The sequence below is a fragment of the Lutjanus erythropterus genome, chromosome 22 (genome assembly GCF_056507025.1).
Source record: "Lutjanus erythropterus isolate fLutEry1 chromosome 22, fLutEry1.hap2, whole genome shotgun sequence".
NCBI lineage: Eukaryota > Metazoa > Chordata > Actinopteri > Lutjaniformes > Lutjanidae > Lutjanus > Lutjanus erythropterus.
The window spans coordinates 8,598,999-8,615,893 of NC_139338.1; the positions used below are offsets into that span (position 1 = coordinate 8,598,999).

The 16,895-nt window shown below is 40.0% G+C and overlaps 1 protein-coding gene across 2 annotated transcripts in view; it reads left to right on the plus strand.

The window, feature by feature from the left end:
* The window catches only part of ano2b (anoctamin 2b), a 90,663-nt gene that overhangs the window by 52,422 nt on the left and 21,346 nt on the right, over positions 1-16,895 (plus strand). For both annotated transcript variants that reach the window (XM_084710720.1, XM_084710721.1), the window contains 3 exons: positions 625-682; positions 786-886; positions 6,280-6,422. In XM_084710720.1, coding sequence (XP_084566846.1) covers positions 625-682; positions 786-886; positions 6,280-6,422 — 302 coding nt within the window. The remainder of the gene's footprint in view (positions 1-624; positions 683-785; positions 887-6,279; positions 6,423-16,895) is intronic.

Consider the following 16,895-nt stretch of genomic DNA (forward strand, 5'->3'; position numbering starts at 1 on the left):
AGAGGTGTGGCTTTGAGTCACATGACTTGGACTTGGGCTAGACTTGAGTTGCAAATTTGATGACTTTAGAATTGAGTCGGCAACATCAAAAAAGATTTTCAACTCAACTTGGAACACCAGTGACTTGTGACTTCACTTGGACTTGAGCCTTTTGACTTGAAAACACATTACACCAATTATGTAATTTTAAAAGTGTGTCACAAATCAATTCATCAATTCATTTCCTGAATCACATTAAGTCAACACTTAATTCCCCAGATCCTCTTTGTTTGAACCAATCTGACTGAGTTGGAACAAAAATAATACCAAAGATAATTTCATTCACATCATTCTCAAGAACAAGAAGGGGGTTTAAAAAAAAAGTTTCCAGTGTGCAAATTGTGCACAAATGCAACTTTATTTAACATTTGAAGTTGCACAAAGAACAGTAAGTCAAGGCTTGCAAGCTAATGCTTCGTTAATGTTAGTTTGACAGCCAAGTAATTTTGTAATTCAGTGAGGCTGGAAACTCTTGACTCAGGCTTGTCAGTCTTGACTTGGAAGTTGAGTATAAAGACTTACTTGTGACTTGCAAAACAATAACTTGGTCCCTCCTCTGTATTGTGTGTTTGTGTGTTTTTGCAGGTTTGCTGGTCGACCTGGAAATTATGTGTATGTCTTTAATGATTACCGGATGGAAGAGGTTTGTAGTCCAACTTTGCGACCATGTTTCTTTTCATTTGGCCCAATAATAAAACATCAAATAAAAAAGTGCACAGTCCAAATGAAGTGTGTGTCTCCCTCAGTGTGCACCAGGTGGTTGCCTCATTGAGTTGTGCATTCAGCTCAGCATCATCATGCTGGGGAAGCAGTTGATCCAGAACAACATCTTTGAGATCGGCATCCCGTAAGTAGACTATACTCGTTTTTCTGTGTGTGCTCACTTTGTACATTTGTAAGTTGGTTTTTAGTTTGGAAGACATAAAATGTAAGAAGTAACAAAATTGTCTAAGATCAAAGGTAGATATTTTGTCTAAAATCTAAATAGCCAATGACAGCCAACACACATACCTACATACACACATGGTTACTTACAAGCACTTACAAGATCCCCTCTCCCCTTTCTTGTTCTAAGACATTCCTCCCATGTCTGTACAGTGGTACTCCATCTTGTGTAACGGCTCAGTTTTTACATGCAAATCCCAAAGGTCAGAGGTCAGCTCTGTTTATAACAACTGTCACACAACAGAGGCGCCTTTTGACTCCAGGCTGCACTGTTGCTGTCGCTGTAAGCAAAGCTCGACCTCCTGACCTGCGGGCTGAGTCTCATCAAATGCTGGGGTTTCTTCAGGGCGTCCTGAGGGATCAGCGAGCCCCGGCGCATACCACCACACATCTACATACCATCAACTCATCTGCTTCACATTCATCGCCTACAAACTTCCACACCTGAGAGCAGCCCAGTAAAACCACAGCCTCATAATGAGGGCCAGTGTGCAGTTTTATAGGGAATGAAGGCATTAGAGGTTTTCACAGGTGCCAAAAATTGTACCTGACCTTAAAAGTTCCCTAAAGATGTGGGAAATGGACCTGTTCATTAAAAAAAAAGAAAAGAAAAACCCAAACAGAATTTTAAATAAAAACTTTCAAAATGAATGAATATTATCAACAGAATGTATTGCATTTCAGAAATATCTACTAAAGTTAGCATCCTGATCAGCTAACCCTGACCCATCCTGTTTAGTGTTGCCACTTTGTGCCTCAGGGTTTCTTAGCTTTTATAGTCTAATAAATAGTCACAATAAACTCACAAAATATAAGTAAAGGAAATGTTTTTACCCCTATTGTCAGTATTAACCTGTCCACCTTCTGAGTTCAGATTTCTCTCTTACCAAACTAAGATGAACATGTTTGTAAAGCACATGTCAAAGTCGACTGAAATTAAATAAAACTCACCAAAAATGTCTTGGTTTGTCTGACCACAGTTCAACAACTACAGTCTCTGGGCTGGTTGAAAATAAATCGTCAGTGTTCCATGTTGGATGTGAGAATATTCTGACTTGCTGACTGCTGTCCTCATTGCTCCTGGACTCAGAGTCCTGGTTGTAGCCGCTGTAAATCACCTCAGTACAGTATTCCCTGTTGTGAAGCCGGCCTTCGTCAGTCTCAGGGGTGGTGTAAACATAAATACACTGCCGGCGCTCCGAACTGCAGGTCTTGCCAGACTTGAGTCATAATAAGGCTTTTAGCTGCAGGACTGACTGAGCTACAGCAGCTAGCATGCTAGCTAAAGCCAGCGATCGTTTCGGTGAAGAGTACAGTGGGCGGCAGTTGGTGGTTACTTTAGTGATATGCTGCTTTTCCATTTGTATGGAGTTCTGCAACAGGTGGTCACATTTTTTAAAATGACTGTTCCTTGTTATTAGTAACATTCAAGAACTACATTTATTAGTTCATTTCTGTATGAGCTGAAAGTTGTTTTACTTTTGAAACAGTGCATTATTGTTTAGTTTATTATTTTCATTCATGGTAGTGGGACAGTATACAAAGGATGAGCCTACATATTAATGTCTTTTAAACTTCACTGGGGCTGGCTAACTCCCAAACAAGGGTTGAGGTCTGTGGAGACTTCACAGCAGTGTCATTCTGAGCTCCCAGACAAGTGACTGGTGGCCTGTTGAATTATAAAAGGGTACGTTTTTGCTGCATTTGGAGGAGCCTTCAGGGCAGGACAGTCTCGTTGACTCATTGTGACGTGTTGCCACGTGTTGTGACGTGAAATGCCGACTTCAAAGCAGCACCTGATTTTGTGCACAGTTTGTGTGTGTACAAGGAAGAATATCACACAGGTTTTCAGACTGTGAGGCAGGAGGGAGAGACATGAGGCAAAGATACTGTGTGAGATGAGCAAAAAGGAACACTTGCATGCTGGGACTCCGAAAACAATCTTAGTTAGTTCTTGTAGTAGTTTGCCCATTTATCACCATGGTCAGCAGTTACAGCTTTAACAGTGGCTGTTAAACACAGCTCATGGTAGCAACTGACCCTTTGCTAAACTCCTCCTGTGAATAGCAACTGTCCAATCATAGATTCACATCTGTACCTAGGCCAAGCAAGCCTGTCAAGCTTTGCATTTCCCTTCATGTTGAAGTGGTGTGCATGGAGCTCTAAAAAAGAGCAATACTGTGTCTCATGAGTTTGGAGGGTGGTGTCTTTTCTGTGGTCTTCCAAAACGTAAAACACACAAGTGCATGTGTGAGCAATGTGTTAAACTTTGCTTTTGTCTGCTCTAATGTAAGCTGCAAATGTAAGCATGTGCTGCTAATTGGCTTACGACCTGCATTAATGTTACCTGGTTAATTTAGCTTTTATCCTGGCTCTTTTCCTGTGGTGATTGCGGCCTGCTTGATCTGGCTGGGTGACTGTCTCAAGATCTGCTGCACTAAAACTAAGTCCTGTGTTTCCTTTTCCAACCTTAGTCTATCATACGCATATACATATCGTATTTCACCAGTGATAGTTACACCACAGAAATAATAAATCAAGGACAAAATTCTCCCTATATATTTTTTTTTAAATTAATTTTATTTGAAGTGATTTCGACCATCAGAAGGCAAGAAAATACCAACAGATACATACAGGCAGATTCACTAAAATGCCTCCCCAAAATGTGATTTCCACAAGACATATGACCAGTCATGACATCAACTAGCAATAAAACAATGTAACTGCTACAGAAGGAGAGAAAAGGAGCCAGGGGCGAGGGAGGTAGCAACATACATTAAATGTTCAGACAGCCTGTAAGAGAGTCTTGACCTACATCAGAAACCTCTAATCTCCTTTCACACCACTGTTTGTGGAGAGCGTATGTGCGTACTCAAATAGACTATAAAGCGTGTGTGTGGTATGAGTATGGATGTGTGTGTCCACATCCACTGTATGCGACTGTGTGTGTGTTTAAAGCACAGTAAACATTTATGTGTTCACTGCCTCCTTGAATGCGCCGGACCATCTGTAACTCCCTTGTGTGTGCCTGATAACCACATAAATAATGCAGTCAGGCATTTATCTGCTTTTATTAGAGTTTTTACAAGCACTACAGGCAGTCACATGGACCACCACATGCATACACAACACAGTGCACACACTGTTACACACAAGTACAGTATGTTTTGTCCATTGACACAATCATACTTGCATCATTTTAAATGTACACATGCTCTAGGAATTATTTACAGGCACGTACTTACAGAAACACGCACACAAAACTATTTCCTTTCTCTGCTCGCTCACTGTGTTCCCCAACAGCAGTTTGTTCAACCTCAGTTTTCATTTGAGTGCCAATCTGCTGGCCACTTTCTTCAGAAGCATCCGTGTTCCTTTGAAAACACTGAGCTTCTGGCTGTCAGTTGGTTTAAAGAATGTTAAGCGTTACTTTACCTGTGTAAATAGTTTATGGTGTATTATGTTTTACAAGCAGGGACTGTTCCATGGAAGGTTTGCTGAGTCTACCCAGTCTCTCCAGTCTGCATACAAATAACACGATTTTAAACTTTGAAAAAGTGTGCAATGCTCACGCTAAGTCAAACTTTGCAAGCGGGTGATTCTCCAGTCCTTCCCATGAGCCTCTGTGAGGATCAGATCAATAGTTTGGCAACCTTCATCATAATGGTAAGAAAAATAAACACACTGTTACATGGCTGGGTACCTAACTTTGACATTTTATGGCTCTGATGATTATTCAGTAACAAACTTTTGACAGTTTTCTATAGTCCATCAGTTTCTTCACTTCAGTCCCAAGTGCTTGGAGTCAAAACAGTTTCTCCACCTGCTCCCAGGTCTTTGAGCAGCTTCCTTCATTAAAGTGTGTAATTGTACCATAATAGGTTTGTTAAAATAGTTTTGGTAGACAAAAAGGTATTGTTCCAGAGCTGGCAGCAAAGGTATCAGCACCGGTATTGAAAATTTTTGGATGATACTCAGCCCCATGTTGTTAACATTGTGAAATGGTCGCTGTTTGGTCAGGTGTAGACATTTGTTAGGGTTAGAAAAAGAGCAGAGTTCAGATTATTCTCCCCTTGGGTACAAAAATAGATTTGGCTGCTTCAAAAGATATAACCACCACTGCCCACAAATCTCCATGTGTCCTTTACGTTGGCATGGATGTTAAGCAATGCATCACCTAGAAGGCGGCTCTCAGGGTCAAAAATTAACCCAGAGGAGAAGAAAAAGAATCAAAAGTTTTTAACAAAAAACAAAGCAATGTTGGCTTCTTGAGGCAAAAGCAGAGACGGTGGTGATCTGTGCAGCCATTAAATACATAATTTCCAGTACTTTAGATTATTAAAACTTCTTTGGCATGTCCTCTGGTCATGTCTCCCTTGCACAATTGGCTACACTTCTCCCCATGACATTATGTAACTTCAGCTGACGTTGACTTTTGGTTCCACATAGGACAGGAACCCTGGCCTGTATTTGTTTGACTCATCCATCTGCACCACCTCCTCTATATGTGGACTTTCTTGCTCTTTATACTACAACACTTGATGATTTTTATATGTGGTATTTGGACACTCTCCATAGAAGTTAATAGGAAGGATTGGTGCATCACCTGTGCACAAATTTGGATTTTGGCTTCGCACTGCTTGCTATTTGAAAGTAAAAAGTCATGTTATTAGTACGCAGACTGAAGAGACTAAAGTGACTGAGTACACATCTCACAAAATAAATAATTCATTTGTTTGGGAAACACGTTCTCTTTTCATTGGAATCAGGATTTGAAAGTTAATCTTCCAGCTGCAGCAAAGGTAATTCAATACTGAATACAGTCTGTCCTGCCTTGAACAAACAACTTTGACACCTCCTGGAAGAATGTCAGAAATACTTCATTTCAGTCTGTCTGTAGCTAGATAACTTTCACATGTTATGAATTTGGTTATTCAGAGTTTATATTTAAAGCTCATACAAGGAGCTTTAATATTTTGTTGATTTTGGGGGCCCCTGACAAGTGTTTACACCAAAATAACCACACAATATGTTAAAAATAAAATTATTTAAATGAAAAAACTTTATAAGTTGCTAATGCACTACTCACTGTAAGTTTGTCTGGGAAAAACCCAGGCACCTTTCATCTAATTTCAAGGAGAATCTGACCATGTGGCAGACATCAGGAATAACTATAGCCATAATGTACATTTCTTTCCTGTAGATAAGATTTACAGGTTTTATTTCACACTAAGCATGTGTACAAAGTTATTTATTTTTACCTTTAATCTTTTCACCCTCTGTCCGTCCTGACAGGAAGCTGAAGAAGTTGGTGCGTGCGATAAAGGACAAGGGTTCAGCAGAGGAAGAGAGGGAGGACGAGAGGCCTCCACAGCAGTGGAACCTGGACTACGCCCTGGCTCCCTTCGAAGGCCTCACGCCTGAGTACATGGAGATGAGTGAGTTTAACACACACACACACACACAGACAATTACCTTAGACACAGAGAGCAGCCATTTAGGCACCAAAACACATTTAAAATGAGTACTCTTGTACATCGATGAGAGGTTATGTAATGTGTTTCTGCGAGGACCGACAAGATGTTCCAGGTAAAAATGCACACCTGGACTGAAGAGCATATAGATGTAGGTTGTATTTGTGTTAGCTTGTTGTTCATCAAAACCATACCTTATGAACAGCATTTTTCAGTTGTTAAAGGGATTATTTAAGGTGGGGTTGTATGAGGTACTTATCTTTGTTAGTGTATTACCTATGGTGGTCAATAAGCCTCCAGTTTGGAGAAACAGAGAGGAGTACCAGCACAGAAATGAAGCACTGTGTACACTATGTTTAGAATATTTTCATGATTTTATCTTGCCTTCAGACAGCCTTTTCAGACAGCAAATCACCAAATGTTACTTTTTCTTGAATCCACTGGCAAAATCAGTCATTTTACCTTGCAGAACCTGGGAGCTGGTGGTCTACTTCTACCTCCATCAGTTAGTTTGTACTTGGTATTGTGCGACTTTGGTGAATCTGAATCAAACATTTAAAACACTGAAGTGACAGAATAACACAAATGAATCAGCTGATCAAGGCAGCAGTAGACCAGCAACTCCTGTGTTCTGCAAGATAAAATTACTGATTTTGCCAATGGAGTCTGGTCAGTCTACACAGAGCTGTATTTGTCTTATATAACGGCAGTTTCGCATTGGAAAAGGCTGTCTGACTGTCTGACTGCAGCTATTGTAGGTAACAGACTGACTGTGGATAAGTAACACATACAACTCCACCTCAAATAATCTGAGCTTTCCTCTTAAAATTTTTCAAACAACCTGGATTTACACTGGCCTGACAAGAACCAGTGACATGAATTATGACACTCTGGCTTTGGAGATTGTTTCTCATCTTCTCCCAACACACTTTGTTGTTTTCTTTTAGCCACAACAGCAATCTTTTCCTAACCTTAATCAGTAGGTTCTTTTTTACCCTAACTATCTTTTCCTAAACATGTAGCTTGTGTGACTAAACCTAATCAAACCTTAACCATAGCAACAAAAGGCCATAAAAACAATCCTTGTAATGGTCGCTTGTGAAGAACTGACAAACAGTGCATTTTGTCATTCAGTGTGGATGACTTGTTGCATTGATACTCATGCAAAAAGCGCACACACTCTGTATATAGTGATTTACATTCATGTCCATCACATACCAAAGCACATAAACAGTGGAGATGCAGTCACGATTAAAGGTTTCTCCTCCCTCATGCATAATGAGTCTCAGCTGTGGTGTTTGGATGTGTTTGATACAGACTCTTAAGAGGACAGCTAGTAATTAGAGCATGACATGAAAGTGAAAGTAATATTATTTTGGCTATGGCCTTTGTCTTTACAGTACCTGTCAGACAGGCTTCTGTAGATTTTTGTGAGCCCACAGGAGTAAGTAGACTAAACTGCTCATGCTGCATACTTGAGTACATTTCTGAGGTACTTGGGCAGTATTTAAGTTTTTTGTTACTACTTTGCTGGCTTTTTGGGGGGGATTGTTGAGGTCTAAAATCCCTTACTTTACATCAGCTTTTCTACTAACTTGTGATGCATGTTGTGATGTTTTTAACTGTTTTTTTGCTGTGAAATTTTGGAAGCAAGTGAAAATTGCAAGGTAAAATATGCTGTATTTGTAAATGAAGAACTGCATCTGGAGGATACTCCACAGAGAAGCAAAATCTTTTTAAAGCTCAAAACTCAGTCAAAACAATACTACTTTTACGTGATTTTGAATGCAGGACTTTTATTTGCAATAGAGTTCTGCAGTGTGGTATGGCTATTTTTACTTAAGTAAAAGATCTTCCACCACTGACTTTACTCAGTGTCCAACTAATTTTCACTCTTTTGTTGCATGAGATGGTTGGAGATGAAAATAGTCATGGAAGAACCTGTGAATCATTTTACTTTAGTCAGTTCAGACCTTCTGTGGAAAGCTGGCAGTGTCATGGCTTGGAAGTACCAGCCTGTCTTTACTGTTGTTGGCAATAAATAAAACGCAGTGGGGGAAAAAAAAAAAACTGTAAATCAAATATTATCCAGAGGCTTGTTGAATTTGATCCTGACACAGATGGAGCGGCAGAGAAAAAATAGAGATATCTTGAGATGTGAGGGAAAACTCAATATGGGAAAGTACAGCAAATAACAATAAATTAAGATTATTCTTACTTTTCATACATTTTCCAATACAGTGTGTTAGTCTGCAAAACATCATCATGAAGGTCATTCACAGGTCAAATAGTTAAAAGGAGGGAGGGTTATGTGCCAGTAAAAGTTGACTGATTGACTGCCTGTGAAGGGATAGTTACCATTCGGAATGAAGCTGGTAAAGAGCTACAGGTGTTGGGTTGATATGTCTGAGGGTGCACACATATAAACACACACATAACTGTGGACATGCCTCCTGTGCTATTACAACCAACAGCAGTCATAACACACCAGCAACTGCTCAGTCACAACTTTTTCCTGGAGAAGAAGAAAGCACCAATGTTTGATGAAGAGCTAGACTGAAACATTGAAGGGACAGTTTCCCCTGGTCTGCAGTGGTATTTATCCATCTATTTTTTTGTGTAAGTTGTGGAGTTTTGGGGATATTGGACATAGAGACCTTGTGAGTAGTTTCATGTAGGAACTACTTTGTTCCTGCAGTAAAATCTACTGAAACTACTTTATTTTCTACCAGAAAGAAAGTAGTTCCTCCATGAAACTGCTCACCACGAGGTCTGTTGGTTATCTTGAGTAACTGGTTCATGATTTTTGGAAAGAGACATGGGTATTGAATTTTCCAAAGGTTTTTGGGGGTTGTTCGGAGCACCATAAGCCGAGTGCCATTTTGTCTCATTATATTGGAGAGACAGCAAACATCTGTACGACTGACACCTTTAAAACTCCAAGGAAAAAATATGTATTTTTGATTTTTGTCCCTTTTAAATATAAACATCCTGGTGAAAGTTGTAAACAGCAAATTTGTTATATGAATATCAGTTCATGAAAGTTCTTCCAGATCCCCTCCAGGCATATAGAAATTCTCCAGTTGATATAATAATTTGTGTCTGTTGTGGTTTTTACACAAACAACTACTTTCTACTGTCCAACTCTACACAAAGGTCAAGCATTCAGGGGAAGTAACAATAAGCAAAACATATTTTTCACTAGAGAGGGACTTTAAATTTGCTGATTTAAACACTTGAAGTATGGGAGAGTCTGCCTTTCCCATGAAATTCCTTCTGTTTAGTTTGTTTAAAGAAGCAAGAACAACAGCTTGGATTAAATAAAAGACTGCAATTTACAATTACAAGAAGTCTACACTGAGTGCTGTTTGTTTTGAGTTGGTTCCTGTATTGAATGACAACTTACTGTATATCAAGTATCAGGAAAATAGGAATAGTGCATATTGATATTCACTGTTTGAAGTGAAAATCCCATTCATAATTTGAATATAGGATTTACCTAAATTATAAGTAGTAATGTTGTATTTTTATGGTCATAAATCATCACTTAGTTTGTTGGCTTGGTTCCAGGCTTAAAACTCTTAACAGAAGGAATTTCTGAAATGTTAATCAAGTGAATGAATGAGAAATCTACTTCTGAAGTGGGAGCCACTGAAAAAGTGGGTGGTCACTATTGAGCTCCATTAAATTCAGAATTACAAGGATTTCAGTTTTTTAACACGTAACATTTAACATGTGTGACGTATGATGTGTCTGTAATCTGCTTTTGACCTTTGAGCATCTTTTATTTGAGGACACAAGTGAAACACAATAGTTGGGACACTGTTTTTTGGTTGATAAGCCTATTTTACCAGAGGAACACAACTGAATGTGAAGCAAAAGTCTGCTTCAAGCCTCCACTGAATATATTACTTGTTCATATCTAATTCTAGAGAAAATAAAAAAAAATAGACAGATTCCTGAAGAAAAATGAATAGTGACAGCTGATATGGGCACAGAGCTTGATATTTCTGAGTGTTTTCCCCCGGTTGATGGAGTCAAAGTGCAGCAGCAGTTCAGCAAACATGCAGGAACAAGCTTGACTTCACAAACTGACAACATCTGTGTGTGAAGGACTGTGAGCCAGTAAAACTGGCTACATCATGCTTTAAGGTCGAAGCCATAAACACATGAAGATTTTAGTAAAATCATTAGTAGCAGCTAAAACTTTGTTGGCAAACATGATATGTTCTGTGTGGGAATGTTCTTGTAAATGTGGAGTTTAGAAACCTCTAGATGACGGACCAGTCTGAGGGTACTATAGGGACATACACAAGAACTACAATTCATCACAACTGGAAACATCTGCAGATTGTTTTTATATTTTACTGTATAAGTAGAATTAATTAGAAGGCATTTGTATCATAACATCTGCCTGTCTTTTGGTGGAATCATGATAACTTGGTAACAATTTCTATGAAGATCATGTCTGTAATGCATTATAATGTCTAATGAATGTGCTTACAATGCATTAAAGATATGATGTCCATAGAAAGTGTAAAAAGTTAAGGCTTTATTAAACTTTATTTAAGATTTATAATGATGCATCAACTAAGGTTTGTGAAGTCTTATAAGTGATGGATGTACTGTATTAGTTCAGCATTCATAATGCTTTATGTCCATGCCAAAGAAAAATCTGAGTCTTGGATTACACAGGATATTATAGCTACCTGAATTTAGCCAGTTATAAAGACATATATACATATTATAACAAACTAGAAATTCTGAAATGGATTGTCTTAAAAACATCCATAATACGCTAAAGTGCAATGAATAAATAGTCTGTGTCTTTATAACTGGCTAAAGTAATGTTAGCTGTAATGTGCAGTGTAACCCTGGACTCTTTCAAAGACTACTGTCACTTTGGCATGGAGGTATCTGCATTATATATGCTGAACTTACACCGATCAGGCATAGCATTATAACCACTGACAGGTGAAGTGAATAACACTGATTATCTCTTCATCATGGCACCTGTTAGTGGGTGGGATATATCAGGCAGCAAGTGAACATTTTGTCCTCACAGTTGATGTGTCAGAAGCAGGAAAAATGGGCAAGTGTAAGGATTTGAACGAGTTTGACAAGGGCCAGATTGTGATGGCTAGACGACTGGGTCAGAGCATCTCCAAAACTGCAGCTCTTGTGGCATGTTCCTGGTCTGCAGTGGTCAGTATCTATCAAAAGTGGTCCAAGGAAGGAACAGAGGTGAACCGGCGACAGGGTCATGAGCAGCCAAGCTCACTGATGCATGTGGGGAGCGAAGGCTGACCTGTGTGGTCTGATCCAACAGACGAACTACTGTTGCTCAAATTGCTGAAGAAGTTAATGCTGATTCTGATAGAAAGGTGTCAGAATACACAGTGCATCACAGTTTGTTGCGTATGGGGCTGCATATCCACAGACCAGTCAGGATGCTCATGTTGACCCCCAAAGCACCAACAGTGGGCACGTGAGCATCAGAACTGGACCACAGAGCAATGGAAGAAGGTGGCCTGGTCTGATGAATCACGTTTTCTTTTGCATCATGTGAATGGCCGGGTGCATGTGCGTCACTTACCTGGGGAACACGTGGCACAAAGATGCAGTATGGGAAGAAGGCAAGCCGACAGAGGCAGTGCGATGCTTTGGGTAATGTTCAGCTGGGAAACCTTGGGTCCTGCCATTCATGTGGATGTTACTTTGACACATCCCACCTACCTAAGCATTGTTGCAGACCATGTACACCCTTTCATGGAAACGGTATTCCCTGATGGCTGTGGCCTCTTTCAGCAGGATAATGTGCAGTGCCACAAAGCAAAAGTGGTTCAGGAATGGTTTGAGGAGCACAACAATGAGTTTGAGGTGTTGACTTGGCATCCAAATTCCCCAGATCTCAGTCCAGTCAAACATCTGTGGGATGTGCTGGACAAACAAGTCTGATCCATGGAGGCCCCACCTCGCAACTTACAGAACTTAAAGGATCTGCTGCTAACATCTTGGTCCCAGATACCACAGCACACCTTCAGGGGTCTAGTGGAGTCCATGCCTCGACGGGTCAGGGCTGTTTTAGCAGCAAAAGGGCGGCCAACACCATATTAGGCAGGTGATCATAATGTTATGCCTGATCAGTGTATTAAAACATTACATCCACCACTTATAGTAGTATTATATGTATTTATAAAGAGTTTTATAAAGCCTTATAAATGCCTTAGGTCTCATGTTTGCGCTTGTATTGCAAGAATTTCCCTCGGGGATTAATAAAGTTCTATCTTATCTTAACGACATGACCCTCTTAGAAAGTGCTACCATTAACTTCTTCCAGAGTTCAGAAGTTGTGTGATGTGTGCTGTGATATGATAATGTGGAGACTTCATGTGATACGGAGTGAGGACGGGGAGAAGGGAGGTGGGAGAGAAAAACAGAAAGAAGCCTGAGCTGATGTCGCTGCAGGGCACAGGAAAGAATGTCAGAAATGTCTGAGCTCAACAAACACACACTCACACATAGCTGTTAGAGTGTGAATGGGTGGTTCTGGGTTCGTGTCAACTCATTCATTATATATTTCTGTGTGCCGTATGTGTAAGACCTCGTGATCTGGTGTCTTGTGTGTGCATGTGTGCGCCCGGGCCAGCCTCGAACCCGTCAACCTCGGCTCAGGTAGATGGTGAGGTTATTGCTGTCGTATTTTCTTCCTCGCCGCTCTTTGTCTCAGTGTGGCGTCCCGAGGTGAAGCCGTCAGTCTCCGGCTCACTGGAAATCCCCGTTCCCACACTGCTAAAGTTGCAGTGCTCTGATCAGAGCCGTGCACCAGCCAGAGTCAGGCAAACCGCCTTGTCTTTCTCATGTTTCCTGTACACATTCTTAGGAAGCAGGTGGATGTTGTTGTGATCGTTTATTGTGCAACCCAAAAGAAGAGTTGGTAGCAGCAATAATATGATAAAGCTTCTCTTTTAAAATCTTGTCCTTGCTCTTACAGACTACATGTCATCAAGTCTGGGGTTGTTTATAGCCTTGAATTTGATAAACTTGACCGTAACAGTTATTTTAACTTCTGCCTGATGTACCACTACAGCCAGCTTCAAACCCTACTGGACCAATCAGAAAACAATGTTCTTAATATTGAACCCTGACATAGAGTGCTGCAGGGACAACACATTTTTGTAAGCCAACATTGAAGTTAGCATTGCTCTAGTTAGTGCAGAAAATAAGCTCTTAAATGTAGTTTATTCTACAAGATAATCTTCACAAATAAACACCACTTTTATGATTTTTGAAGTGTAAATACAGTTGTTAGAAGTAAAAAGCTAATGTTGGGCTATAAATGAATTTCACCACAGTCACATGACTTTACGTCACCACCACTAAGCTTCCAAATTTGTACTTTTATTTTGCATGCTATAAATTCCTAAATGTAGAACAAAACATGAACATTTCTTAAGCTTGCATTAACTACAGACCATATTTCAGGCATCTAAACCATTCGAAAACCTCACTGCTAATATGCTAACTCACTTCCAGGTTTTACAGCTCATTGCTGCAGCACTCTATTATGTTATGACTTTTGTTTTTATATCTTTTAAGTGTGCAACTTGACCAGACTTTCCTCAGACAAAATCTTGATTTCACTACTGGCACCAGAGTTCCTCACTGCAGCTGAACTCTGACTTCCCCGTTGCCAAAGAGAAGGTGTTGTAGCAACCGTCAAGACACAGGACCTGTCCAAGCCTGGACAAGTCTTTTAATCTTTCATGAGCTGACATAAAAAAAATCTGAGACTTCTTCTATGCTTGCACAACGTTTTTTCTTTTGTTATCACCCATGTTAGTGAGCACTTCTTCTATAGAGATGCAATTTAAACTGCATGATTATTGCGCAGGTATGACTGGTCATAATAAAACGCCGCTCTTAAATGTGCCGTTGTATCTTGAAAAAAAAAGACATTTATGAAGCACTGAACTATATCTGTTTCACACAGGGCTGCAGATACCAATTTTCTTTTCCCAGGAGGGCAAAGTCACAACCAGCCTACTCTGCCTCTGATTGGCTTACCCTGATATTTCAGTAGTTCACGCCTAAACATAAAGAAAGCAACCGACAAAGGGAACTGACTTGACTTTGCCCTTCTGGGAAATAAAAGTTTGTATCTGTAGCCATATATTAAATAATAATAATTAATAATAATGTCTTTTTTTCAAGATCAAACATTAAATTTTTTATTGTCACCAATTTTTATTGTGACCTGTCAGGTTAATGGATTATCTTAGCAAAGGAGAGGCACTTACTAACATGGAATTTAACAAATTTGTGAATAAAATTTGAGAGAAATAAACGGTCTATGTGCACAGAAGAAGCCTAAGAGTTTTCACTCAAAGTGGGAGCAAAAACAAAAGTGTTGTGTTTATGTGTGTTGAGCGTACTAAATTTTACACTAATGCAGTATCCAGCATTCGTGTGTATGTATGTGATTGTGATGTGCTTTGAATAAATTCCAATCAACTTTAATTTTTAGTCATAGATGTTGTGTTTCTGGATTATCTAATCAGACTGACGCAACACGCACAGGCAAACATACAGCATAGATACACACATAGTTCCACATGCTGCTTAATCATAAAAAGTCCCAGTTTAGCTGGTGCAGTGGACTGTTTGACCTTAAAAGGCATCATCTGAACCACAGAGTGAGACTGGACAGACAGTGTGACTCCGGACCAGACAAATGACCATTCACAAATGTCAATCTGACGGCCTCTTATTGAAACGCGTTCCAATGTTGTAGATTTGAGTCGTGTCTTACATGTCAACCTCACTTATGTTGTCAAACAGCAAAAAGGCTGAAGTGGATGTTGTTATAGAAACATCTACATAGTAGGGCATGTACAAAGACGTTTTCCAAGAAAAACCTGCCGCCTTGTACAGTAGCGCTGCTTGAAGCACAGGAAGTTAGTTTTTATATCCTACATAGCATTCATAATTGAGCAGACCTTTCTCACTGGGGTCATTCTGACATCCCATAGCGTAGCAACATGCATCGCAGTCTGCCACATTCCACTTTTCCATTCTACCACTGGGAGTCATCAAACTCAGACAGTTTCATTTTCTTCACATAAAGTCTTTTAATGCAATTGTGCTTTCTCTGACTGTGAGCATAATCACATTATATTCACATGGGTCTCATTCGACTCATATTTAGGACGACCAGATCCCAGCAAACCAAATGTGGGACAAAGGGTATGTTTGTGTGGGACAGTATGTGACATCTTACTGATGCTGAGGTCCCACATTTCTGTTCCGCCCCATAGCTTGTAACTTCTCTATACTTTGTCCTCTGGTTGAGTCAGTGGCACACAGTCTTTGTTGTAGCTGCATTTCATTTTCTTTATGGTAGTTTCCATCATATTCTACCATATTCTTTGCATAGCTTGTAAACTTTGCTCTTTGGGCATAGGATGGCAAAGATGCTGGTGACAGGTTACTCTGCACTTGATCCATGTATAGCGCCTTCCTTTCTTTCTTCATGGCCATTGTAAAAAAGCCAGACATTAGCAAAGAGTCTGTCCTAAAGTGGTTTGACTTTTGAAAACTGGAGGCCATCAAAATGTGGGGCATTGTCTCAATATGTGGGACACAGGACAAGGGATAAAAATGTGTGCAGACCCACATAAAGTGGGACACCTTGTCACCCTACTCACATTACTGCCATGATTGTTTAGTTGGTGCAGATGTAAATGTAGATGGTGTTAACTACTGTAAGGTAGTATCTGTAGAAAGCTAGGAAAATAAACCGAGAGCTGTCTGTTTCTATGGAAACGTGTAAATCACCCATTTTTTTTCTACCATTTTGTAAAAGCGGGTTTAGTGAAAACTCTTGAGATGGGGGAAACTGGCTTTTCCGTCTCAGAAAGTTAAACTCTAAGAGAGAGTTAAACTCTTAAACCTAACCTGCTCACTGACAGGTTTTCTTCAACACACTGAGTTTCTGTCTGACTCAGCATCTCATTCCCTCATTCATATAGTTGCGCTAGTTCTGATATGTGCTTTAATATAGGAATTCATACATTTGCATGAATTCCTGGTTAGATTCTTATAAGGAGCTCCACTGATGATGACTTTCATGCACACACTTAACTCGGTGTCAACATACTCAGAGTTGATTGAACTAATTCTGATCACTTGTTCTGGAACCAAAAAATTAGAGTTTGCCTTCTCAGGCTGAGTCAGCTCAGGACGTCCCCATGCTGGGTTTAAAAGGGTCTTCGCACAACTTGCCCAGTCAAGAAAATTAAACGAAATGGGACTGAGCGGACAGGACACGACACACAAGACTCTGACAGGATGAGGAGAGGAGGACTCTGTCTTGACATTGATGAGGCTTTGCGCACAAATGCAGTCAGTTATTGACCATTTTTCCAGGGTCTTGAA